This window comes from Saccostrea echinata, unplaced genomic scaffold, assembly GCF_033153115.1.
Source record: "Saccostrea echinata isolate AGI-Se365-2 ecotype Australia unplaced genomic scaffold, CSIRO_AGI_Sech_v1 ptg000002l, whole genome shotgun sequence".
NCBI lineage: Eukaryota > Metazoa > Mollusca > Bivalvia > Ostreida > Ostreidae > Saccostrea > Saccostrea echinata.
In genome coordinates, this window is record NW_026889751.1 from 16717495 (window position 1) to 16744715 (window position 27221).

At 34.7% G+C, this 27221-nt stretch overlaps 1 protein-coding gene and 1 long non-coding RNA gene across 5 annotated transcripts; both read left to right on the forward strand.

Moving 5' to 3' along the window:
* The first annotated feature begins 4504 nt into the window (after positions 1-4504).
* LOC133173731 (uncharacterized) lies at positions 4505-11964 on the forward strand. The gene is made up of 8 exons (XM_061308758.1): positions 4505-4633; positions 6342-6443; positions 7247-7357; positions 9677-9769; positions 9883-9987; positions 10136-10189; positions 11119-11193; positions 11538-11964. The coding sequence occupies exons 1-8, from the start codon at positions 4571-4573 to the stop codon at positions 11601-11603; spliced, it is 669 nt and encodes a 222-aa protein (XP_061164742.1). The 5' UTR covers positions 4505-4570; the 3' UTR covers positions 11604-11964.
* A 2431-nt stretch (positions 11965-14395) lies between these two features.
* On the forward strand, positions 14396-26061 carry LOC133200773 (uncharacterized). 4 transcript variants are annotated; one of them, XR_009723002.1, is made up of 7 exons: positions 14396-14423; positions 15182-15358; positions 15527-15736; positions 24432-24475; positions 25046-25144; positions 25767-25793; positions 25995-26061. It is a non-coding gene; the product is annotated as an uncharacterized LOC133200773 (long non-coding RNA). The 4 variants fall into 4 exon arrangements; XR_009723001.1 differs by having other exon boundaries at positions 14398-14423; positions 15173-15358; XR_009722999.1 differs by lacking the exon at positions 14396-14423 and having other exon boundaries at positions 14615-15358.
* The last annotated feature ends 1160 nt before the right edge of the window (positions 26062-27221 follow it).

The following is a 27221-nucleotide window of genomic DNA, read 5'->3' on the forward strand; positions in this document are numbered from 1 at the left end:
ATCCTCTTAAATTCCTTATAGATCTCTGGGAGATCTAAAGATTTTCTTAAGATTTCTTCCTTTTTTGTAGATGCCTTTGAGAATTTAGAAGATTGGTTTTCTATTTGTTGTAAATCCCTTGGTGGATTTTAAGACAGATTTTTTTTTATTTCTTCTTTGTTCTTAATCTATTTAAAGATGAGTTTTAATGATTTGTTTTTCTCTTCGTTATAAATCCTTTGATATTTTTCCCTTTTCGTTATAAATCCTTTGATATTTTTCCCTTTTTCGTTGTAAATCCTTTGTGTATTTTCTCAAAGATCAGATTTTAAGATATTTTCCCCTTAGGACCATGGGATATGAAAGCAATGCAATTGAATATAAAGCTGGTCCATCTTTTAATGCTTAATATTCCACTTTTAATGGGTATATTTGAAATAGAAATTTAAATCGCTGTATGTGACCTTTTCAACTTTTTTAAATCGATAGCAAGGATACCATTTTGTTGTTCTATAACATCACAACAGATCATTATGAAAAACGTGCAAGCGTCAGGTGATATACGTACACAACAGTTTGTATCTGAAGTATTGTCCCTACAGACCTATTATGTTGATCAGAGAACAGAAATATCATTATAATACAAAGCCTGCATTAAAATAGAACCTCATTTGATAGTCTATCACACCTTTGCCATCTTTGTCAATAACATCCACTGAGAGATAATTGGCAAACGCGTATTAGTTCCATCTTTTTTGTTTTGGCTAACCTGAGCCAAAAGCTCATGTGAACTTTTCTGATCAAATAGGGCCCTGCTTCTGGGATGTATTATCTGTAAACTGTTCACAGTTTTGACTTCTCTGGAACCACTGGGTCAATTCTAACCAAACCTGCCACAAAACATCCCGAGGTGAAAGAGATTAAGGAGGGTCATGTCCTCTTTCAAAGGGGGATAATAAAGAAATAGTAAATATTTGGTGGCATTTAAAAAATCTTCTCATCAAGAATCACTGGACCAGAAAAAACTCCAAAAATATGAGAAAGCTTGATTAATGAGTTTGTTCAATTCATGACTCCCCAGGGGTAGGGTGGTGGAACAATAGGGATCACGTTTTACACTGGAATATGCTGTAAACTTTCTTCCACACGATGTATCAGATGTATGTTAAAATCTCGCATTAAGCGATTGAGGAGCAATATGAAAACCATCTATCATTCTGTGTTCAATAATTCAGAAGTGAAAAAAAGAATTAAATAGAGCACACGATCAGTATGTACTGCGGGTAACAACATTGTCTTTGTTTGTAAGGCTCATTATTGTATTTTAGAATAACTGGGATTTAATTTTACAAGTGGCAATCCAACTTATACCCATGGCTCCCTTTCTAAGAAGGAAATTCTTCAAAAAATATGTCAGTTTTGAATAATTTTTAATATATTCCCAACAACCAAAATGAATTTGAATTACCATATTTACATTGGTTTCCAAAACTTCATAAAAAGTCCTACAAACAAAGATACATAGCGGGTTCCAGTAAATGTTCTGCCAAGTCTCTTTCTACTCCTCACTTAAATATTAACAGCAGTGAAAGAGAAACTTCAGGAGTACTGTGCAACAATATATTCGAGAAGTGGTGTAAATCAGATGTGGATGCTTAAAAATTCCAAGTCTTTTTGGAAAAATTTGAAATTACAACATTTTACCTAAACCAATAACATACAAACTTACGACTTTTCAGCTCTGTATACAACCATTCCCAACGATAAATTAAAGTCCGGACTCGTTGACATTATTGACAACTGATTTTTCAATAAAAATGGAACTCGTAAATTTACTTACCTTGTCATTGGTCATTTGAAAAATATTTTGTTAAGAAACATTCTGATTGTACACACAAGAACTCTGAAGTTGATATTAAGAAGATGCTTGAGTTTCTGATTGACAATATCTATGTGGTTTTTGGAGACCAGGTCTTCCAACAATCAATCTGTTGGAATTTCCATGGGTACCAATTGCGCCCCGTTGTTAGCAGACCTATTTTTGTACTCATATAAAGCAGAATTTATTCACAATCTGATACATGAGAAAAAGAAATCTCTTGCTGTGGCCTTCAAGCAGTCATTTAGATATATCGAATTATCAATTAACAATAGTTATTTCCATTCATATGTCGACACGATATAACCCAGTCAGTTTGAAATAAGATGCCACAGAGTCTGACACATCTGTTTCATATTTGGATATTTTACTAGAAAAAGACATTAATGGTAATCTAACAACAAATCTTCATGATAAAAACGTGATTACTTTTACTTTTCAATCGTTAACTTCCCGTACTTATGCAGCAATAGACCCTTATGACCTGCATATGGCGTGTATATCTCTCAGTTGATTCGATACACAAGAGCATGCTCTACGTATGAACAATTTCTAAAACAAGGTAAGTTATTGACAAACAAGTTGATGAACCAATAATATCAACAGTCATCATTTCGTAAGTTCTATGGTCGATACAATGACCTTGTCAGCAAATACAATCGGCCATTAAGTCATATGCTGACTAACGTTTTTCATACAAATTGTTAGGCCATTATTTACACACTAAATTGTCGACGGATTTTTCCGTTATTTCCCGATCATGACAAGGAGCACACGGCGGGTGTGACCGTTTGGCAGGGGATGCTCCGTGGCACGTGACCCCACCTCTGATGTTTTTGGAGGTCCGTGTTTGCTCTTCTCCCGATTTGTATTGTTTTAATGGACTTTGTGCTTGAATACTGTTCGTTATCTTCATATTTCATTAAGGAGAAAAAGTCTTTAAAATCTTCTTCTCAATTTCTGTCATATTAATATGCAAGCATCCTCGGGTTTTATTCAAATCATACCCCCTGAACGTGGGATTCGGCGACAATAGGGGATCAACGTTTTGCTTAAAAATATAAAGAAAAAATCTCAAGATCAGCAGGGTCATCCTAGGGTAGTACAGGCATATTTTTTTCAAATCATTGCCTCTAAGGCATGGACCACAGTAGGGGATCATAATTTAACATGGAAATATATTTTTCTCAAGAAGAGCAGGGAAAAAAAGGTATTAATATGAAAGCATCTACCGTGCAGATTCGGATATGGTCAAATCATGACCTCTGTGGATGGGGTAGGGCTAAGGAATTCAAATATTTTTTTACATGAGAAATCTAGGATTTCTTCTAGAAGTAGCATTTATATATATATATATATATATATATATATATATATATATATATATATATATATATATATATTGCAAAGTTACGGGCTTCTTTTTTTTAATACCCAGTAATTTCAAATTAAGGACCATGGTGTTAGGGTTGGACTATTTAAATAAAACTTTACATAATGCATTAATACAGGGGAAAACTTTTCAGGACAGCAAGGCTATTGTTGTCCTATTGTGATTGAAGTATCCCCAAGCAAGTAGCTTGGTTTCACATTTTGTTACGGCATAACCCCTTTTGAGCTATGGTTAGACCACAATGTGGGGGTCAACAGTTTTGGGGGGAATAACAGGGAAATTAAAAAAATAAATAAATAAATAAATAAACCAACAACAAAATCGGAACAAATGGGCAAAGGCTACTCGGGTGAGCGTTGTTGGACATTAACCTCTTGTTACGAATTCTGAAAGACTATACAGTTGAGCAAAATATCTACAGGTATTTGATTACTCTATAAACTTGAGACGAATGTTATGAAATAGAGACAATCACATTCAAGACTTCATGAAGATATATATACAATATCAGCAACAGGTTCTCATACTGTTGTCCTTTGATTTCTGACTCTGTACATCAACATTTTGTTAGTACAGCTCAAATGATGCAGTGGTACATATTTTATTATAGTCATCAAGAGTTGTTTTTTTTAAATTTTGAGATAAACAAATAATGTTTTTGTATCTTTTTCAACCATTAAATTACATTAATAATTGGATTAATGACAATTTACCTGTCCGTGCCTGTGTTTCTTCTCGATTTAATAAGTACTTTTCGTGAAGATTCTAATCTCGAAAGAAAAATCGATAAAGCGAAATAGGAAAAAACTATATATCTGGCTTAACAAGCTCAGAAGTTATGATGCGTTTCCAAGAGTCAGCAAGAAGGGAGGGGAAAAAGCTTGAAAGTAGTATAATTATTTGCTGTAAAGAAGACAGAACCAAAAGTGCATGTCAGTCGGCAATGATTGGATCGATCCTGATGAACTTAGAACGGATATGGAAGAAAGTGACACAAACGACATCTTGAGCTACATACTATATGACCAGGCTACTACACTATGATAGCGAAGCGATGTTTAACCTTTGACTAATGGAATTAATGCCTGATTTTATTAGATCTGATCAATTAATCGGACAGTATAGAATAGGGAACAACAGCGCCGTGTTTACGAATTAATGAGCGTGACCACTCTGGACTTTGATGGTTGATGGCAGGTAAACAAATGTGACATCTCGTCTTGTTTTCCACTGATGTCTTTGACTTTTCACGGCCATTCTCAGTTCTCAGTTGCATATTACACTGTTTAGTTTTTGTAATGTGAATAGAGTGCTACAAAATGAAGACTTCATACAACCTGCAAAACCATTCTGATAGCGGTGACCGACAGGTCTACAATAAGGTAAGACATTATGGTGTAAATGACTTGGTCCTTCATATGTGTTTGTATGCTGATTAATTGTTAAAAGGATTTGGAAATCGAAGTTTAAAAGGTGTAAGGTACTTGAATTCACATTTTTTATGGCCGTATACAGTGGACTTTAAGAAGTGAAAAGGTATTTTCGGAAAATACATGCAGTATAAGACTTCTGCAATAATACCTCTCTGTTGGGGCTATAATTAAATAGGGGAAGGGGTCAAAAGACTTTGAGAGTAATTGAGAGTAAAATGCGGTTTTCTTCATCCCTCTGACCCCAATCTCAACCCTTCCCTCTCTTCATCGAAACGAAGTTTGACATTTGGTAATTAAACACGCTCCACTTTTCAAGCTTGTCAAATTGATTGTTGGTTTTTGTTTTTTATGCTGAAGATGGCTTGTCCTCTTTCAAAAATTTCGTGATCCGCGCATGGCGATGTCTAGAAATAAGATTTTCTTTTTAATCTCACAAAAGCTTATTTCCAGAAGGGTCAGAATATCAAGTTTATTCATAAGAAAAATGATTGATTTATCATACAGAGTTTTTTTTTTCTTATCTTGCCATTATAGTTGAAAATTGACAAACGTCTATTTTTACAAAGAAAAGAACATTCCCAGCATTTTTTTTTTACCTATTAAATATTTACTATTTGTAGTGTTTACTAAGGTATATAGCTGCATAGGATCAGTGCTATTGATTGAAACTGTCATTTGATTGTTTTATTATTGGATTATTTGGCTTTCAAGAGTCATTTCATGTTTATATATATATATATATATATATATATATATATATAGAAAGCACAAAGATTTTCACTTTTTATAAGGATACCCACTTCCGCCCCAGCCCGGGGTAGAACTCTCGACCAACGGAACCTGTCTCCTAGCAGTACAGGAACAGCGCGCTAGACCGCTCGGCTATCTAGGCAAGTCAAAAAACTTGCTTTCGATGCCGATGGGATTCTCGCGGCGCTGCCCTACACTACACGGTCATTGAGAATGGAAGTGAGATACATTTATTTGGACATTAGTTTATTAGAGGATCGTTACCAATACACGTTGTAATGAAATTAATTTTTTATTTATAAAGCACATGTTACAACAACTCTTAAACTAACATAACTGCCCTAAGTGAAGAAATATTAATATAGAAAGCACAAAGAATTTCGAAAGCAAGTTTTTTTTGACTTGCCTAGATAGCCGAGCGGTCTAGCGCGCTGTTCCTGTACTGCAAGGAGACAGGTTCCGTTGGTCGAGAGTTCAACCCCGGGCTGGGGCGGAAGTGGGTATCCTTATAAAAAGTGAAATTCTTTGTGCTTTCTATATTAATATTTCTTCACTTAGGGCAGTTATGTTAGTTTAAGAGTTGTTGTAAAATGTGCTTTATATATATATATATATATATATATATATATATAATGTGTTCTTTGGCCTCTTTGTACTGACCCTAACGGCTAAAATACACTTTACAACCAAATGAATTTTAACATGAAAATATTTATTTGAATTACCGTCATTCAATGAAGTATTGTTCGACCTACAAACAGTTGTTTATGTAAAATTGCGCTGGGTTTGATAATCGCTTTACTTCGGATTATCAAGTTGTACCTTTAAATATATGTATTTAAGGTCTGAATGTAACGGATGGCGACAATTACATATATGAAAGAACTCTGCACTTTTTGAAATGTAGGTTGAAAACAATTTATCTATCCGTGAAAACGGAGCACCATTCGACAGTATGGCAGATTTGGATGTCAGCGACGTCATCTTAAAGACTGAAGGAGAAAACGAGGTGAGGTGTTAAGAAAGTCATTAAAGTAAAAGTAGGCTTAGATTGCATTTAATAGCTTATATAAGTTATTCTAGGAGCAATTCTGAAAGTCGTTCGACGTACTCCATACACAAGTACATGGACTTTAAAATTGTTAAGATAATCCTGTGCTCCCTTTTAAAATTGGAACTGAATAGAAGACAGGCACCTCATATCTATTTTTTAACTTATTATTTACATTTTGCACGTAACAAATTCACTGTACATTTACGGTGTGTCAGTGATAGTCCATACTAGTAAATTCAGGAATTTTTCACGCATGTACCTCCATAAAAGATTGCATCTCACGTGACCTCTGAACTATTAGAATCCTATTTTGGTTGCCATTACGTCAGAAGCTGTGGCTATTGATAATTTCAGGAAGGGAGGTCTGTGGCAGCGCACTTTGAAAAAATTACGCACTTTGAAAAATTTTGTCAAAGTCTGTAAAAATTGGAACAAAATTAAGGCACTTTGAAAAAAATTTTGGTACAAAATCAAAGCACTTCGAAATTTTTTTTCAAATTGCGTTAAAAGTGTACATCAACATTTTTTACGTGGAAAGTATTTTATATTATGCATCAAGTTTGATTCAGTGGTAGGGGGGTTGAGAATGACCAAAATAGGAACATTTTATAATTTGTTGTTGGCTAGAGCGCGCATTTTCAATGTACGTAATCTCTCCCTTTCGATTATTTCAGGTGCCTCTGTCTCTATAAGACAAACAACTACATCATTTCGTATACTGCTATTTAACTATAAACTAATTAATTGATTTTGTACAGGACACTAGAGACAAACATAATGACAGCCTGATCACTGACCTTGATGACGTCAGTGTATTGTGTCATAATGAAGAGAATCAAAGTACAGAATGGTTTAACCTGAATAATAAGGTAAAGGTTACCAGATTTTGACACCATTTACTCAAAATAGTGAATTTTATGGAGATTTTTGATACGTTCATGTCAAGCAAGTAAATTTCTGCGGTTTTGCAATGTGCTAAATTGTAGTATAAGTACTAATATCATGTTTTTATAACAATAGATATATATATCATTTTGTCCTTCTGTCTTCCCATATGTCCTATGGTCTCACTCTGAATGTTCCTTCACAAATGCAGTATTTTTACTACAGAGTTGAATGAACTTAATGTATGTATTGTTCAAATTTGTTAGATTTATTTGGTAGTGTAACTCCGCAGTATCGTGGCTCATTTACCCCAGACATAAACATTTAATAATAGACTTTACACTTTGTTTATAAATACAAAAAAATGTATCAACCATAGACTTTGTGAACCCTGAATTGAATTGTCCAAAACTTTCTGCTTAACAATCCTTCAATTTCAAACAAGTGTATTGACACAGCAGCAAATTAAAAGTATCCAAAGTTGATTTAAGATTACGAAAATATCTACAACTTTGGAAAAGAGTCCGTCATTATTCCTTATTGTCCATTGCTTGCCATCAGGAACGTAATGACGTAATGTCGATTTTAAATGATATTCTTTGGAAATAATGACTACTCCCTCGTACACTTCTCAACAGTGACCGAAATTAACATTGTAAATTCCAAAGACTTTGCGATATTGTGTCATACTGGTTTGTTTTAAAGTTATATGCATCCAGTCTGACTAAAAATGGTTTGAAATGTTATACTTTATGTATTCGCTATCGTCAAAAATGAGGTGGAAGCTCATGTTGGACAGACTATTACTGCATTGGAAAAGAAAGTCAGACAGACCATTGGAATTTTGCACACAATAGCTATTAATGCTGAAAGTAACCCTGTATTGCTAATTTTGCACCATACCTTTAATTTGTGTTTCTGTTTCAAATGTCATTTGTGCAACTCCTTCCATACAATATATCTAAAACATTTAAATCTCTAATTTAGAATTAAAGAAAGTAAAAAGAGAGTAAATGATATTTAAAGGGTGCTGGCATTCAAAGTATTAGCACAAGCCCTCATAGAGGATTGAATAGAAAAAATTGATTGATTGATTGTTGTTTTACGTCCCATTCGAATTTTTCACTCATATAGAGACGTTACCATGCATATACCGGTGAAGGGCTTCAAATTAGACCTATATTCGGCACTCAGGGCCATTGAGCAGTGAGGGGTCTGCCGCGACACGGGGCCTTCGGTTTTTAAGGTCTCATCCGAAGGGCCCGCAACTTTCACTTCAAAGTGCCCAGCACCCGGCGAAGGAACAGTTGCTACCTATTTTTTATCGACTTTGGTCAGTCGCGGCCGAGATTCGAACTCACGACCTTCTGTCGTTTGTCTTAATATAACTTGTTTGTTTATGCGTACAAAAATACTTAAATTTTGAAGGATTGGTCTTTTTGTTAATAGATGAAAAGATCATATGAATAAAATTGGATGTATGCTTTGGACTTCAGAAAGTCATAAATGACAAATTGTAAAACAAAGAACAGGCAAGTGTACATAAGTCAATGTAATGTACAATATAGTCTGGATCGTACAAGTCCATACCTGATGCAAAAGTTGATTATAACCAGAGTGATACCTTTAACATAAGATTTATAAAGAAAGTCTAAAGAAAGATTTGTATCCAATACATGTGACTCAGATATCAGAACCTCGCACTAAACTTAACTGATTGTAGGTTGTGTATCTATACTGTTGACAATTATGACGAACAAAAACGTCAAATACAGAATATATATATCTGCTGAAGTCCTGATGATGTTTTATATATGTCCTTAGCATTATGTAAATGTGCTAAAAACAAAGAATATCACAGGACCATATCAGTCTTAAATTGCATTTGAAAGAAAAACGTACGCCCATTTGCCGAACAGTAATTTATATCAGGCACACTTCCTTAACGTCCATCTACATCATGCTGGGTAAACTTTCATTTAATTTACACTAGGCTGCTAAAATCCATAAATGTACACAGAATTCAATTGTGAAATAACTTTGCTGAAGCTCCACCCCCTGAGGCTGAACCTGGAGTCTTCTGGCATGTGGTACATGTGTGACCTTATTTACAATAACGTGCTGTATTCAGTTCATTAACCTCAGCGTTATATATACACTATATAAATACATAAACGGTTTTCCATATGGCACTAAATCTACTGTGCTCATGAAAATATTTTCTGACAAATCATGACATATCAATCAAGACCTATTCACTATGAAAATAATAACATTAGATGTAGATGATTTCATTTTTTTAGGATTCTTCCAGCGAGAATAATCAAATCACCGATTTAGACGGTGTCAACACTCTAAACGAAAACGGACTCCACAAGGCCACTAACGAGGATGAGGTATTTATTTATCACTGTGTGTATACCTTCAAGGAAATGTTTGTTATATCTACTTCCTTTTTCAGAGATAGAGTTCACTTGTTTTTAAAATGACTTTTAAAACATATTTGTAGTCTTTATGTAATGTATGTGAAATTGAGCTGAAGGCCAGTACGAATTTCCATGATGATCCCAAAACAGGACTGAATTCAGAGGAAATGGAACGCAACAAACTATCGGTATGTGATACAATAAGAAAGCTACGCTCATTTGGGATAGTACTTTGTGTTGTATTAGAGGCGATTGGGGGGGGGGGGTTACTATCTATTTTTAAATCAACGTACATTATCAAGAAATAATTTCCTTTCCAAAATTTTTACATTTTAGAATCCATCGGAAGAAAAGGAGCCTTTACCAGATGTTGACTTGGAAGCTGTAAAGGTAGGTTTTAATCGTAAAGATCATTATGAAGAGTTCATTATTTTGATTTATTAATTAATAATTTATAATGATACGCAGTTGAATATATTTTCTTTGGACATAATGCCATTTCATTGCAATTGTTCATTCACTTGGGTAATACTACGTACAAAGTTTGCTGATTGGATACTTATAAAGAAGATGGGTGAACAAGGCGTGCAGAATGCCTATAGCTTCAGATATTGATAAAATCATATTCAATTTGTGAATTAAGTATTTAAAATAAAGTTCTCATTATTGAAATTTATGAAATTATGATTAACAAAACTTTCCTGAGAAAAAAGATCTCGGAAAAAATTATTCTTTTATTAAAAAAAATAAAATGGTATTCGTGGGATTCGAACCCCTATCAATAAAAATCCGGAGTATCGTATTGTTTTGAGACTAACACGCTAACCACTACGCCACGCAGCTCCTGACGAAAAGTGGCATTTAAATCATGTTTGTGATATGACCCTTGACTTAATGGACTTCAAGTATTTCTCGGAAAGATGCGAATGCTTTGTCATAAAAGTGTACTTTTAAGGTATAGTGGGTCTTTTCTCCATGTTTTTGTAAACCAAAAAATGTATATTTTTATGCAAACTTTTAGGATCAACTTTCAAAAAAATGGAGCGAAGACCCACTCATATCGAAAAATTTTGTTAAAGTGTGAGAAAATGATCCTTTTTGTCCTCTTTAGTGTGTGTATGGTATTTCGTAGGCAAATAATTTCAGTCTTTGTGAGATTTTTGTAAATTGTAGAGATTTAGCATAAAATATACTTTAATGCTAGATGAAATATCAAAGAAAATTTTTATATAATTGAGATTTTATTTTTCACTTCATGTTTGTCGCACTATAGGCACTTCGCCCGCCTTGTTCATCCATCTTCTTTCAATTTAATTTAGGATTATGTTTTAAAAATTGTCAACCGAGCACGAGAAATAGTTCAGAAAGAGTCAGAGAATAACTCGAAACCCAAGGTAAGAAATGTGATCTTAGGAATAGAATATATACACTCATGTGTATAAACATCAAACAATAAGAAAGGAATATATGCTATTACGTAAATGGTGAAGAATATATCTTGTAGTTAACATCAAATAATAATTTTGATATTACTCTAACAAGAAATATATAAGTTACATTGTATACAAGGTTATACATGTATCTATTAATTCTGTTGTAAATCTATTGTATTTTTCTCCAAGTTTAACATATTCGTGTGTTTAGTAATATTCAACTAAAAGAGCAATACACAGTCTACCTGTAGCTTGTGGGTATCATTTTATTTCTATACCTATCTATCGATTACAATTACTTACAGAATCACCATTCCACAAAACCATGGACACAAAGACTTATAGAAATATTCTGCTTTCGAAGAAAATGAAAGTGTGGTAGATATTCATTTGTGAAAAAACCTCATGGATATTGTGAATGAAAATTGATCAGTCGTCATGGCGGCATCAAATGGAAATATACAACGATTGCTCTGCATGTCAATTTCAAAGTCAGTGGCTTAACTTGGAATCCGAAGAGAATACATACCAATATGGAGATATCCGAGTAATTATTTCAGGACGCAGTTGTAATCTTAAGCATTTATTCAAACAGTGATACTCAGTTTTAGTGAATGCATTGTTATAGTTTCAGGAACAGTAGTTCTAATGTTTCATGATATACATATCAGAAGAGCTCATCAACATTGTGTTCAGACAAGTATATAATTATATTTATAATATGACCCTGTGGATTTACCGGTATTCATTATTTATATATTTAGAATACTGATGTCAATTTTGTCAATAATTCATATTCGACTATTCAATGAAAGTATTCGAATATGTTCGAATATTCGATAAAATAATAAAATCTGTTTAATTTATATATGCATCATCCTACTCTTATGAAAGGTTTAGCGTAGGTACATGTATACTTATACTGGAAGTAAAATTGTACGAAAACTTTTGTAGGTGTACAATAAGAAATTTCATTTGATATTTGTCAATGTTTGAAATGAATAATTGATTTCAATCTAGAAAAGTATAATTTTAACAAATGAAACATGTGTATTTATAGTAGCTCCAATTGAGGAACCAGTCGTCTTACCAAAGGCAAGATATAGTCGTAACGGTGTACTGTTCAGATTTCAATACGCGTAATAAATTACAGTTATCTGCCTAATAAGAGATATGATTATAATATTTCATACAATGTTTTCAAAATATTAACAAATATTTCCGTTGACAATTTTCCTAGGTAATTAACTAATTTCCCTTTAATGAATATAAAATATAGGATTATGTACAACCCGAGATAATCAAGCAATTTACACATTTATTCTGAAATTGAGCAATATTAATTACAGACTAATTCTATCGGACATTCATTCAATGATCAATTAAATTTATTTTGAAAACTATACTCTTCGCGTCTTTTAGAGATTCTAAGAAGGTTTTCATTTTGTTGTCCTCGATTCTAGATCCGATGGTATCTAACTAATAAAAACTATGAAAGTACGTTTTGTATTATACATACAGCATTATTGTACAATTCTTTAACACCTTACTCGAAACAAAATAAATGTAATTTAGTATACCTATAAGATAAGAAAGTAGTGAAAGAAATCAGGCGATCGAAATTGATCGCTAGTAAATTAAACAGGGATAATTCCTGCACTGTTCTAATCAAAATTTATTAATCACAGTACTTCTTTTTATGAAATCTGAAAAACACCGAATATTCGAATCTTAAATTCATATTCGAATGTCAACTCATCGAATGAATATTCGAATGTTCGAATATCCTTTGCCATCCCTAATTTAGAACCATTCAGTGGACTGATAACCTGTGCAGTGTACATGATGTAAAAGATGTACATGTTACATGGAAAAGAACTTCTCATTATTATATTTTTAAATGTGTGATTTTAATAAATCGGTCTTTTTATGCACGATTTGGACGTGTTAGTTATATGATTTGGATCATACGTGGGTCCATTGTTGCTGTTTCAATGATTGATTACATGTACATTTAACATTCTAAATCTGATTTTTTTTTTATTGTTATAATATGAAGAATAAACTGTTTTATTGACATAATTATCAATGTTGTGAACATTTAAATGAACATACTTATTGTAATCTGTCCATATGCATCATCAGGCTCCGGGGCCACAAAAACTGAGACGAGCTCACTCTTACTTTTCCACTATATATTCCTTTTGTAAAAGAGACTAAGATCAAAAGTTAGATCTTCTCTGTTTTATGGCTCCGGAGCCTGAATTTGAAGTCAATGCTCTAAGGGATATGCTTTGAATTAAGAATTTCAAGTTTGAGAAGGTGTAAAGTAAAAGAATATGAAGTCAAAATGTCAAGTGCTTGAAACACTTATTCTATGAAGATTGAACTTTGATAAGCTACTCTCAAGAGTGGTCAAGTAGTCCTGGCCTGGTGTCTGTTTTACAAAAGGACATATGACTAAACCAAAAATTATCTTGCAGATTACTGAGTATTTTTTTTTCTTTAATTTAATTAAGATGGCATTGATTCTATTTTCTACAAATTTTGTTTTAAACAGTAATCAGACATTGTAGGCTTTAGTATGCAGTAATCAGACAATCATTTTGCTGGAAAACCATAATTTCAGGGGGAAAAAATCCGAACACACATACCAGAGAGCTACGAATCCTTCCATTGTAAAAAAAAAAAAAAAAAAAAAAAAAAAAAAAAAAAAAAAAAAAAAACCTTCGATTTACGGTGACACTTTTGGATACAATCTCTCGTATTATATGAATTCTCCTGTCTGAAACATGGTACCCTTTAATGAAACATATATATTTTACCCCTAATCGTGTTACGTCATATATCTTTCAATGTCCAAACGGCCGCTTGGAAGGCACCGTTTCAAAACTTTTGCATTCTGACATTTACCGAAAGGGTAGAGTCTATTACTTAACCAGTCAAGCAGTTCGGGAAAATTAATTCCGGTATGGTTTCAGTTTTATATTATGTAGCTGAGTACATCGATCCCGAAGTTAGTTTAGCGGCGGGAGAAATAACGTTTGGCATGATTAGCAAGAACTGAAAATGAAACGGAAGTAGAAACGAAGAGGTCACAAAGAAAAATACACCGAAACATTGATGCTACATCGATGAGCTGTGTTATGTGCATTGTATAAGAAAAAAAGAAGCGGACTGGCGGCCGGAGGGTGAGGTGTATTTTTATGGTTTATGTTAGAAACCCCACGAAAACGTAGGCCTAGTATAATCAACATCTACCCCTCTCATTTTTCAATAAAGTTAGCACCCCACACTCTTACACAGCTCCTTATTTTCTTTAGAATTTAGTGAATTTATTCAAAAGTGTGTATATATATATATTATAAATGTATAGAAGTTTGAAGACTTTCAGTGCGAGAGTAGGGGAATTATTTTGTCATTTTCGAACGTACAATGTCTTGTATATTTTTAATATGTTGACGGTGCAACCGTAAGGGTGAGCGCAGATACCTATATTCAGTTTTAATTTAGATCGGGCTCTTCAAAGTTATCAAACTGCACGAGACTTTTAGTACGTCTAGACTCTGACGTCATATAACGTCGCTTGTAAGTAGCATTACCAAAACAAAGTCTGAACAGGGCTTATTTTAATAAAGAAGTTTTAATCTACTATTTGTCTGCTATATATCCATCAAATCAACGTGGGTGTATATTTTTTTTGGAACTTCTTGCTACCGCGAGAACGTTGTTTGTGGGGAGAAGCAATTCGCAAAGCATTATGGGACCACAGGTAACTGTGGAAAAAAATTCATTTGGATCAATTTGCAAAGTCAGAATTTTCTCTTCGCCCAGGCATTGCTTTTAGAGCTCCCAGTGATGAGCGGCGCTTTGCGCTGCTCGCTGCGCTCGCTAATATCTATGCTTTTTCATATGTTAATTTAATATTATAACTGGAAAGGATTGACAGGGAATCAAACTTGGACTCCTGCATAGCTTGTAAGCTGCTCTAATCCACCCATGCCGACATCCCGGTCAGCACAATCCAAACCACTAAGTGTATCTGGTCACCAGCAATTGGACCTGCCTGAGCTTCTTGTATCTGATCACCAGCAATTGAACTTGCCTATCTGCCATTTTCATCTAGGTTTGTTAACGTCCAAGAAAGTATGAAGTGTACTTAAACTAAACTTATGATCTGGTACTTTCAATAAGATTTTATTTTAAATTGAATGAGGAAGTTATTGATATTTTGAAGTTATTTTGAGCAGCATATTTCAATCCATTTATTGTGAATAAAAAAGATTTCTTTTAGTTGGAAATGATGTAGTTTACTCAATGGTGTGTAGACTGTCAACATGTGAAACCTACATAGTCTCCTCTGTTAAAGATCACTAATGGTGGATAAACAATGAGTGATGCAGACTGTTCACCAAAAGGGAGTTTTGACACCTGTATGCCTATATTTCTACCAATCACCCTGTTATCTTTTTTGTCGTGTTCTTTGGACAGGTAAAATAACAAGGTAATTGTTGAAAATAATTTTAATATGTAATAAAAATAGAACATATATAAACTACATACACAGCATCAATACCCCTTCCTCCTTTTGCACAGTGGCACAGGTGAGCTTTTTTGATCCAAATTTGTCCATTGCATGTGCAATCTAATTAAAATTAGATCCTTTGATCTGCTCACATATGATCCCTACACACTTTGTGTAGCGATCATATGTGAGCTGATCAAAGGATTTAATTTCAATTAGATTGTAGCATGTAGTCATTTACATCATTGATTTTTTGGTTAACTTTTCACAATTTCCTCTTCTTCTCTGAAACTAATTTTAACCAAATTTGGCACAGAGTATCCTTGTGTAAAGATTTAAATGAAGGATCATGCCCCCTTTCAAGTGGAAATAATTAAGAATAAGCAAAAACTTGAGTGTGGTCATTTAGGAATCTTGTTCAGAACAACATATATTCCAGTCAGGGAAGGACATGATAAAGTCAGTTTAGAACCTAGCTTACCCAGACTTAAAGTGACTTCCTTCAGTCAGTTTAGAACCTAACCCAGTCAGGCAGAAACCTAACCCACTTAGGCAGGAACGTGAAATAGTCAGTTCAGATCCAAATCAGTAATACAGAAACAAAACCCACTCAGGCTAAAAATTGAATAAGTCAGTTTAGAACATTACCCAGTCAGGCAGAATCATAAAACTGTTAGTTAAGAACCTAACCCAGTCGGATAGAAACTTAACTCAGTCAGGCATGAACATAAAACAGTCATATTAGAACCTAACCCAGTCAGGTAGAAACATCAAACACTCAGTTTAAAACCTAACCCAGTCAGGAAGATACATTACCTAGTCAGTAAGAAACATGAATTAGTCAGTTTAGAACCTAACGCAGTCAGGAATGTAACCCAGTCAATCAGGGACATAAAACAGTCAGTTCACATCCTAACCCAGTTAGGTATAATCATAAAACAGTCAGTTCAGAAACATGAACAAGTCAATTTAGAACCTAGGCAGAATTGCGTAACATTCAGTTAAGAACCTAACCCAGTCAGGTAGAAACCTTACCCAGTCAGGTAGAAACCTTACCCAGTCAGGTAGAAACCCAGTCAGGTAGAAACCTTACCCAGTCAGGTAGAAACCTATGCCAGTCAGGTAGAAACATAAACTGGCAGTTTAGAACCTAACCCAGTCAGGATTAAACATAACCCAGTCAGACAGAAACATGAACAAGTCTGTTTAGAACCTAATCCAGTCAGACAGAATCAGAAAACAGTCAGTTTAAAACCCAACCCAGTCAGGTAGAAACATAATCCTGTCAGAAACTGAAACAGTCAGTTCAGAACTTAACCCAGTCAGGTAGAAACATAACCCAGTCAGGCAGTAATATGTACAAGACAGTTTAGAACTTAACCCAGTCAGGCAGGGACATGAACAAGTCAGTTAAGAACCTAACCCAGTCAAGCTGAATCATGAAACTGTCAGTTTAGAACCAAACCCAGTCAGGCAGAAATATTACCCTGTCAGGCAGAATCATAAAATTATCAGTTTTGAACCCAACCCAGTCAGGAAGAAACCTATCCCAGTCAGACAGAAACATGAACAAGTCAATTTAGAACCTAACCCAGACAGGCAGAATTGTATAACATTCAGTTAAAAACCTAACCCAGTCAGGTAGAAAAATAAACCAGTCAGGTAGAAACATAAATCTGGCAGTTTAGAACCTAACCCAGTCAGGATTAAACATAACCAGGTCAGACAGAAACATGAACAAGTCAGTTTAGAACCTAATCCAGTCAGGCAGAATCAGAAAAAGTCAGCTTAAAACCCAACTCAGTCAGGTATAAACATAATCCAGTCAGAAACATAAAACAGTCAGTTCAGATCTTAACTCAGTCAGGTAGAAACATAACCCAGTCAGGCAGTAATATGAACAAGTCAGTTTAGAACTTAACCCAGTCAGGCAGGAACATGAACAAGTCAGTTAAAAACCTAACCCAGTCAGGCTGAATCATAAAACAGTCAGTTTAGAACCTAACCTAGTCAGGCAGGAACATAAGTCAGTTAAGAACCTAGCCCCTAATCCCTAATCCTTGCCCTATGTGCCTCCGGTTGCAACAAGAACTAGGTAGTAGTTAGGTAAGAACCTAACCCAGTGAGGTAGAATTGTAAAACAGTAAGCTTAAAACCTAACCCAGTCAAACAGGAACATAAAACTGTCAGTTTAGAACCTAACCTATTCAGGCAGAAACCTAACCCAGTCAGGTGGAAGCCTATCCCACTCGGGCAAGAACATGAACAAGTCAGTTTAAAACTAACCCAGTTAGGCAGAATCATGAAACAGTCGGTTCAGAACCTTATTCAGTGCGGCAAGATCATAAAACAGTCAGTTTAGAACCTAACCTAGTCAGGCAGAGTCAAAAAACAGTCAGTTTAGAACCTAACCCTGTCAGGTAGAAACATAACCAAGTCAAGCAGGAACATGAACAAGTCAGTTTAGAACCCAACCCAGTCAGGCAAAATCATGAAGCAGTCACTTTAAAACCTAACCCATTCAAGTAGAAACCTAACCCAGTCAGGCAGGAACATGAACAAGTCGGTTCAGAACCTAACCCAGTCAGGCAGAATCATGAAACAGTCATTTTAGAATGTAACCCAGTCAGGTAAAAACATAAAACAGTCAGTTTATAACCTATCCCAGTCAGGAAAAAACCTAACCCAGTCAGGCAGAAACATGAAAAAGTCAGATAAGAACCTAATGCAGTCAGGGAGAATCATGAAACAGTCAGTTTAGAACCTAACCCAGTCAGGCAGAGTCATGAAACAGTCAGTTCAGAACCTTACTCAGTGCGGCAGGATCATAAAACCGTCAGTTTAAAACCTTATCCAGTCAGGCAGAATCATAAAACAGTCAGTGTAGAACCTAATCCTGTCAGGTAGAAACCTAACCCAGTCAGGCAGGAAGATGAACAAGTCAGTTTAGAACCCAACCCAGTCAGGCAGAAACATAACCCAGTCAGAAACATAAAACAGTCAGTTCAGAACTTAACCAGTCAGGTAGAAAGATAACCCAGTCGGGCAGTAATATGAACAAGTCAGTTTAGAACTTAACCCAGTCGGGCAGGAATATGAACAAGTCAGTTAAGAACCTAAGCCAGTCAGACTGAATCATAAAACAGTCAGTTTAGAACCTAACCCTGATAGGCAGGAACATAAGTCAGTTAAGAACCTAACAAAGTCAGGTAGAATTGTGAAACAGTAAGCTTAAAATCTAACCCAGTCAGGAAGAAACCTAATTCAGTCAGACAGGAACATAAAACTGTGAGTTCAGAACCTAACCCAGTCAGGTAGAAACCTAACCCAGTCAGGCAGGAATATAAAATATTCAAGTCAGAACCTAACCCAGAAACATAACCCAGTCAGGCAGTAATATGAACAAATCAGTTTAGAACTTAAGCCGGTCAGGCAGGAACATGAACAATTCAGTTAAGAAACCAAGCCAGTCAGGCTGAATCATAAAACAGTCAGTTAAGAACCTAACCCAGTCACATAGAGTTGTAAAACAGTAAATTTAAAACCTTACCCAGTGAGGTAGAAACGTAACCCAGTCAGACAGGAACATGAACAAGTTAGTTCAAAACCTAACGCAATCAGGTATAAACCTAACCCTGTCATGCAGGAACATGAACAAGTTAGTTTAAAACCTAACCCAGTCAGGCAGAATCATAAAATAGCCAGTTTAGAACCCAAACAAGTCAGGTAGAAACTTAACCCACTCAGGCAGAATCATAAAACTATCAGTTTAGAACCTAACCCAGTCAGGAAGAAACTTAACCCAGTCAGGTGGAACCCTAACCCAGTCGGGCAAGAACATGAACAAGTCAGTTTAGAACCTGAACCAGTCAAACAGAATCAGAAAACAGTCAGCTTAAAACCCAACCCTGTCAGGTAGAAACATAACCCAGTCAGAAACATAAAACAGTTGGTTCAGAACTTAACCCAGTCAGGTAGAAACATAACCCAGTCAGGCAGTAATATGAACAAGTCAGTTAAGAAATTAACCCAGTCAGGCAGGAACATAAACAAGTCAGTTAAGAACCTAACCCAGTCAGGCAGAATCGCGAAACTGTCAGTTTAGAACCTAACCCATTCAGGCAGGAACATAAAACAGTCAGTTTAGAACCTAACCCACTCAGGCAGAAACTTAACCCAGCCAGGTGGAAACCTAACCCAGTCAGGCAAGAACATGAACAAGTCAGTTTAGAACCTGACCCAGTCAGACAGAATCAGAAAACAGTCAGCTTAAAACCCAACCCTGTCAGGTAGAAACATAACCCATTCAGAAGCATAAAACAGTCGGTTCAGAACTTAACCCAGTCAGGTAGAAACATAACCCAGTCAGGCAGTAATATGAACAAGTCAGTTAAGAAATTAACCCAGTCAGGCAGGAACATAAACAAGTCAGTTAAGAACCTAACCCAGTCAGGCAGAATCACGAAACTGTCAGTTTAGAACCTAACCCAGTCAGGCAGAAACATAAAACAGTCAGTTTAGAACCTAACCCAGTCGGGCAGAATCATGAAACAGTCAGTTTAGAACCTACCCAGTCAGGCAGAATCATAAAACAGTCAGTTTAGAACCTACCCAGTCAGATATAAACATAAAACAGTCAGTTTAGAACCTAACCCAGTCAGGCAGGAACATAAAACAGTCAGTTTAGAACCTACCCAGTCAGATATAAACATAAAACAGTCGGTTTAGAACCTATCCCAGTCAGGAAAAAATGTAACCTAGTCAGGCAGAAACATGAACAAGTCAGTTCAGAACCTAACCCAGTCAGGCAGATTCATAAAACTGTCAGTTTAGAGCCTAACCCAGTCAGGTAGAAATCTAATCAAGTTAGACAGGAACATGAATAAGTCAGTTTAGAATCAAACCCACTCTAGTTAAAACCTAACCCAGTCAAGCTGGAACAAAACAAGTCAGTTTAGATCCAGACATTCTGAGTTTGAAATTTTGATGTTAAAGGGGGAGTTTCGATAAGGCCGCTCAGCGGCCCACTTTTTCTTAAAAATAAATTTCAATTTATTTTTTCAAAACTAGTTTAGAATTCAAGATAAATATGTTAACTTTTGTTATTTATATTTTAAAAGTTAATATGAGAAGAATTAACACCGTAGCTGATACATACTTAGATGTACACTCAGATTCGTTAACATTAGGCTCATGGGAAAATATAAGAGGGTGGCATTTATAAATAAATGTTTAGAATATGAAGTGCATGAGGGACACTCACCTAAATTTGTTCAGTAATTAGATATACTCTGCACACTAATTTCTTGAAATATGATGAGTGTCGCCTGTGCACTTCATATCCAAAAATTGAAAATTGCATAACATGCATATCTAAAAGTAGAAACTCCTGGTTTCTTGATCTGACTCTATGTTAAAATACTAAGCCAAAAGTAGCATATTTTGTTGAATTAAAGAAGATTCTCGATTATACATGTATTAACAGTAGAAAACATTATCGTATCCTGTCTTCATTTTGATACTATATTTGTCGCCAACATATAACGTTAATGCTAACGTCACATTTTTAGCTCACCTCCTCGAAGTTGGGGGAGCTTTTGTAATACCGTCAGCATCGGTATCTATGCCCTATATTAATCACAGTCACCTGATCTAGCATGTTTCCTTGTCACCAGTAAGGTTTCAAATGCTGGATTTTACCCAAAGAATGTCCAGGTAAATGTTTTAAAAGCAGGTTTAAGTTTTTGGAGCAGAGCAGCTGTAAGCACTTGTTGATCAGACTTGCCTCATGATGCATCTACAGATGCACACTATTAGATTGCTTTAGATGCTGGATATGACCTACATTTCCTTAATGATAGAGCAGGTTAAAGATTTTGAAGTGTGTCTCATTCTTATGTGACTATAAGCCCTATCATAACCAAACTTGCACTGATGATGCATCTAGGATTGCACACTACCAGACATGGTTCAGATGCTGGAACTTTCTTACATTTTCTGACTGACTGAACAAAAAAGTTTTAAAGCAAGTCCATTCCTTAACGTTATTTATCATGCATAGTTACCAGAAAGTCAAAAATACAAATATTTTTGACTTTCTTGTATAGAAATTCACGCTCCAACATGCTAGAGAAGTGCCCATGTATTTCCGTGTGATTGACATATAGGGAACGTGGATTGTTTTAAGTCTGGATGTCTAGGCGCATATGTCTGCCTGATTAAGGATTAAACACATATCTTTGGCATTTACACGTGTATTTCGAACTGCGCTTTGGTCTAGCAAATCATTTATAATGAATTCTAAATCTCTCTAAATGAGGAGTGACTAGAGTTGGTGAAGCAACTTAAGTATCTATGGAGAGCGGGGAAGCGATAGGAAATTAGTCCTGGCTGGGATTCTCTCAGTTATGCTGAAAACATAATGCAGGCAAATACTTCTAAGTTTCATAATGAAAAGGAAACACTCAATGTATTATAGATTTTTCCATCATTTGGCTATTCACATATTACGTATCATGATAAAATATTTTTGACTGTAATTAATATTATTCATATTATCAAATACATTGCAATATACTGAAGCCGGTAGGTGCTAGGTAAAAAAAAAATATATTATCTGGCCTGCCATTGAAATATCTGGCGGCTGCCAGAAAAAATTTAGTGGTTTGCCAATCAAGTTGTAGCACCCAGTGATGTACCTTAATGCACTTGATTGACAGAGGTACACAGACCAGGTATTTTTAAAGGCGGTGCTTAAAATCTCTGCCTTTAACGACATCTACAACTTCTGTTTGTAGTCAAATCTGGGAGTTTCATGCCTTATTAGCAAGATTACATGTCTACACCGCAAGAAACTTACTTGCCTGCTTCTAGTTATTTATGTGTTGGCCGCCAAATAAGTTTCTGGTCGCTGCCAGTTATTTATGTTTTGGCCGCAGGAAAGCTATTTGGCAGATATATTTTTCTAGTGGCCGCCAAATAATTATGTGGTGGCTGCCAGATAAAATATTTTTCTTACCTTGCACCTACAACGTACCGGCTTACATAGCAATATGATTCTTTTAAATAAACTTCTTATTCATGTATGTATATAAAGTTGCATTTATTTTTTAATCTTTTTAATTCAAAACATTTTATTTAAGGAGGCTGGGGGGTCAACAAATTAACCACAAATTAACCACCAGATTTAACTTTAATTTTTAGATATGATATCTTAAGCTGTCAACTATCATTTGGCAAAGAAAAATTTCAAAAATTTTAGTTTTAAAATTTGATCATTTTCTATATCTTCATATGGAGCTCTTCTTCTAAAGGAGATCAATATAGTCTAAAAATGGCCACAACCCCCCAGCCTCTTTAATTTCAATTTTATGATATTAAGGTATATTTTTATAAAATATGTAGTTGTATAATCTCATTGATGAAAATGTATTGCATATCCCTGTATATGACGTTTTTACGTTTACCTGTCTCATGTCCATATATCTTTTCATTTGCATTTTTCGTATGGGAAAATGTTAAATATTGATTGTAAAGTTTACATATAAACTGTCGATTAATTATGATGTTAAAACTTTCTATATATGTTTACGTTTTATAAGATCAATTCATCCTCTTTTAAAGAAAAGTAACATTTAACACACCAGAAAAATATCGCACCTTAAAAAAAAAAACATTCGCTTAAGGTAAATACCATTTTCCGTAAAAAAAATTGTTGAAATTGGTTAATTTATGTCTTTATTCATATTTACCCTATTTCATTTATTATTTTGACGATTTAAAAAATCCACTTTCCCCCTATAAAAATGTCTACTCCAAAAATATACGAAAGGGGGTATACTTAAATTTTCAATTATCACGTGACTGGAAAATGTGTCACATAAATTATTTTCATATTTTTTGGACGATAAGGAGTTTTTCTACAAAATATAAAAAATTTCAGAAAATTTCGTGAGGGGCCGAAAAACCGCCTTATCGAAACTCCCCCTTTGTTTTTATTATTGTTTGGTTGATGAAGTAATGTTCCTAGTTTCATATTTTACTTCACTGGAATTTTTGCAAATGAAAGAACAATTTTAAAAATGTGTTTGATAACCCCAAAAAACTGCACCAGATATACTCAAAGATTTTTATTGTATTTTATAATCGTCTATACTTATTTTAAATTCTTTGTCATTGCAAGAAATCATTTGCAATTCTGTAAATGAGTATAATTTCTGAGAATTCAAATTACCATAGAAGCAGAATTTTTAGGGAGGATTCAATTTTGGCATTTTTAGTGAGGGAACTGAGATTGCTAAAATTGAATATTGCTAACAATTTATTCTATTTTGGCTGTTATAGCTTTCTCTCTTGATATTACAAAATCACTTAAATTACTTCTTGCTAAAAATTTGGGGGTAAATTTCTAAATTGGCATCTCACTAAGATTTCCACTTATACAGTATTTTTTTGTTAAAAACAAGTTCATGTATTTGGTGGTTTATTTTCTTAGAATATGGAAATGCTTTCATAATAGGCATATACATGTTCATATATCTCTTAAGAAGGTCATTATTTTTTTTCAGATCTGCTCTTTTGATGAAAACTGTGAAAAAAGATCCCATTTCATAAAATTCTAAGATGTTAAAATGTAGTACAACACCTAAAATGAAAATTTTGTGCATTTTTCCAGGTAAAACAAGTAGAAAGAAAAGGCTGGAGCAAAGATGAGAAAAGGTAGGTTAACATAGTTGTCATTTGATAAAATCAAAAGATGCTATTCAGTACCCACCCATCCCCTCCCCTTAAAGCAAATAGACTTAAAAGGGACAAAAGACTGTAATCACTTTGTTTGTATGTTTTGATATACATGTATGTCCTGAATATGTCTTTTAGCTGATAAACTAATTTGACTGAGTTCAAAAACATTCCTGCATTTTATCTGTATAAGAGATTTTAAAAATTGATGAACAGATCTGATTCAGACTTTTTGCTTAGACTGTACTTCCCATCTTTTGACAGCACCATATGCCAAGGGTTTGTAAGGAGAGTACATGTAGCAGATCAGAAACCTTTGACTAGAGAAGATGGTATTTGTTGTGAGAAGACCTTTCTTTGAATACAAACACTTTTTAAACTCTTCACTTTAACCTTGTAGACCTCAACCTAAATTTGAAAAATCCAAACCTTTGTCTTGAACTGCCATAGGGGACAACAATGTTTCACAAACACATCTTGTTATTTCATATAAATATCATTTGCTTTCCTTTCAACTTAAAATTATGCAATAGTTTGTCATAATTACAGTGAATGGAGACAGATTCTGATGATGCCATCATTGGGAGGCAGGATGACTATAAGACACTAATTCCTCATCCATAAAGATTTCTACAAGTGGTTCATTTGGTAGGTTAGACTGGCATACCAACAAACTTAGATGGTGTGATAGAATCACTTTTTCCCCCAGAGAATACATTGTTTTACATTTCTTGGACACTCCTCAGCATAATAATTAATCATATTTAAAGAAAACACTACCAATTCTACAATGTGACAACAAATGTTCAAAAGGCAGTAAACTGAATATTTTTTGCTCACCTCAACAAAGTCGAGATGAGCTTTTGCTTTATAAGTGTGTTGACATCCCAGTAAAAGTTTTATGGGCAAGTTCATTCCCAAGTAACTTTAAGCGTAGAGCTTATAGTTACTTGGGAATGAACTTGCCCATAAAACTTTTACAAAGTACCAAAGTTTCAAGTAACTATAAGCTCTACCTGTACAAAAAGTTGCATGGATGATGCTTCTGACTTAAGTGGATGATAAGACATTTATTTTCAGGATGATTATTTTGGACATTCCCAAGAAACTATAATTCCTAACTAGACCAAACTTGTATGGTAAGGCATGTAGATGTGCACACTACTAGAACATTCAATTTATGATAGACATTGCCTTCACTCATAGATAATATTCTTCTGAGGAGAACTTTAAGAAAAGTGATTTTGATGTTATGCACTTATATTTTCAGAAATGAATACAGATTTCATTACAAGACGTGAGTATGTTCAAAGGAAACAGCCAATCAAAATGAACTTAGTCAGTTATAGTTGTATATATAACGAGAGACAATTTATTTTTATTTTTTCATTTTTGGCATCTAATTTTAGGCCTACAGTATTAATTTTGGACTCATGAGCTCAGAATATCATATCTTTAGCAGAATTGTCCCACTTAATTAAAGGGAACTTTTTTTTAGGTGTGCATGGTGCAACATCCTGGATGGTGTGTAGTATGTTTGTTAACATGTGAAGCCTACGTGTATTTCAGGGTAGATATGTTTACTGTTAATTACTGTCAGGGTGTATTTTTTCTGGTCTCAATTTTTAAGTCACCTGAGTCACTCAGGTGACCTATAGCTATCCGTTTTTGTCTGTCATCGTGCAATGTGTGTTAACATTTGAACATTTTTTGCTTCTTCTCTGAAACCGCTCAACCAATTTCAACCAAATTTGGCATATAGCATTCTATGGGTGAAGGGGAACAAAAATTTTGAATTTCATGGTCCCTGCCCCCCTGGGGCCTAAGGGGTGGGGCTAAAACCACCAAAATTAATGCAATCTTTAAAAATCTTCTTCTTTATTCCTGGACATCAAGCAGTCAAACTGTTAGCATGATTGTAATAAGCATTGAGCCCTCTACCAAAATTGTGAAATTCATGGCCCCAGGGTCAGGGGTTCTGGTGCTAGGGTGGGGCTTTATAGATCATCTAGTGAAAGTGCATTATTTCTTTGAAAATCTTCTCCTCTGCTCCTGGATATTAAATAAACCAACTAAGTACATAGTTATGATGAGCAAGAGTGCCTCTTCCAAAATTGTGAATTTCATGGCCCAAGGGTCAGCGGTTCTGGTGTTAGGTTGGGGCTCTATTGATTATATAGTGAAAATGCATTAATTCTTTGAAAATCTTCTTCTCTGCTCCTTGATATAAAATAAACTAAATAAGTACATAGTTATGATGAGCAAGAGTGCCACTTCCAAACTTGTGAATTTCATGTTCCAAGGGTCAGGGGTTCTGGTGTTAGTTTGGGCTCTATTGACTGTGTAGTGAAAATGCATTAATTCTTTGAAAATCTTCTTCTCTGCTCCTGGTACATGGTCAGTAAGATCAGTAATGGCGGATATACAATGCAGTATGCTGTCTGGTCATCAACAGAGAGTTTTGACACCCGTATTTCTACCAATCACCTCTGTAACCTTTGTTGTGTTCATCAGATAGGTAAGAAAAACAAGATAATTAATTAAAATAATTTTAATAAGATAAAATTAAAACATTTTTACATGTATGGACTCCCTCATATAAGAAAATGTCACATTTTACTCATACAATTATACATCATTTACATTTCCACATTTTCCCCATTTACACAGTTGAATAGAATCAGTGCATAATAAAACATAACAACAATTATTATATAGTCTATAA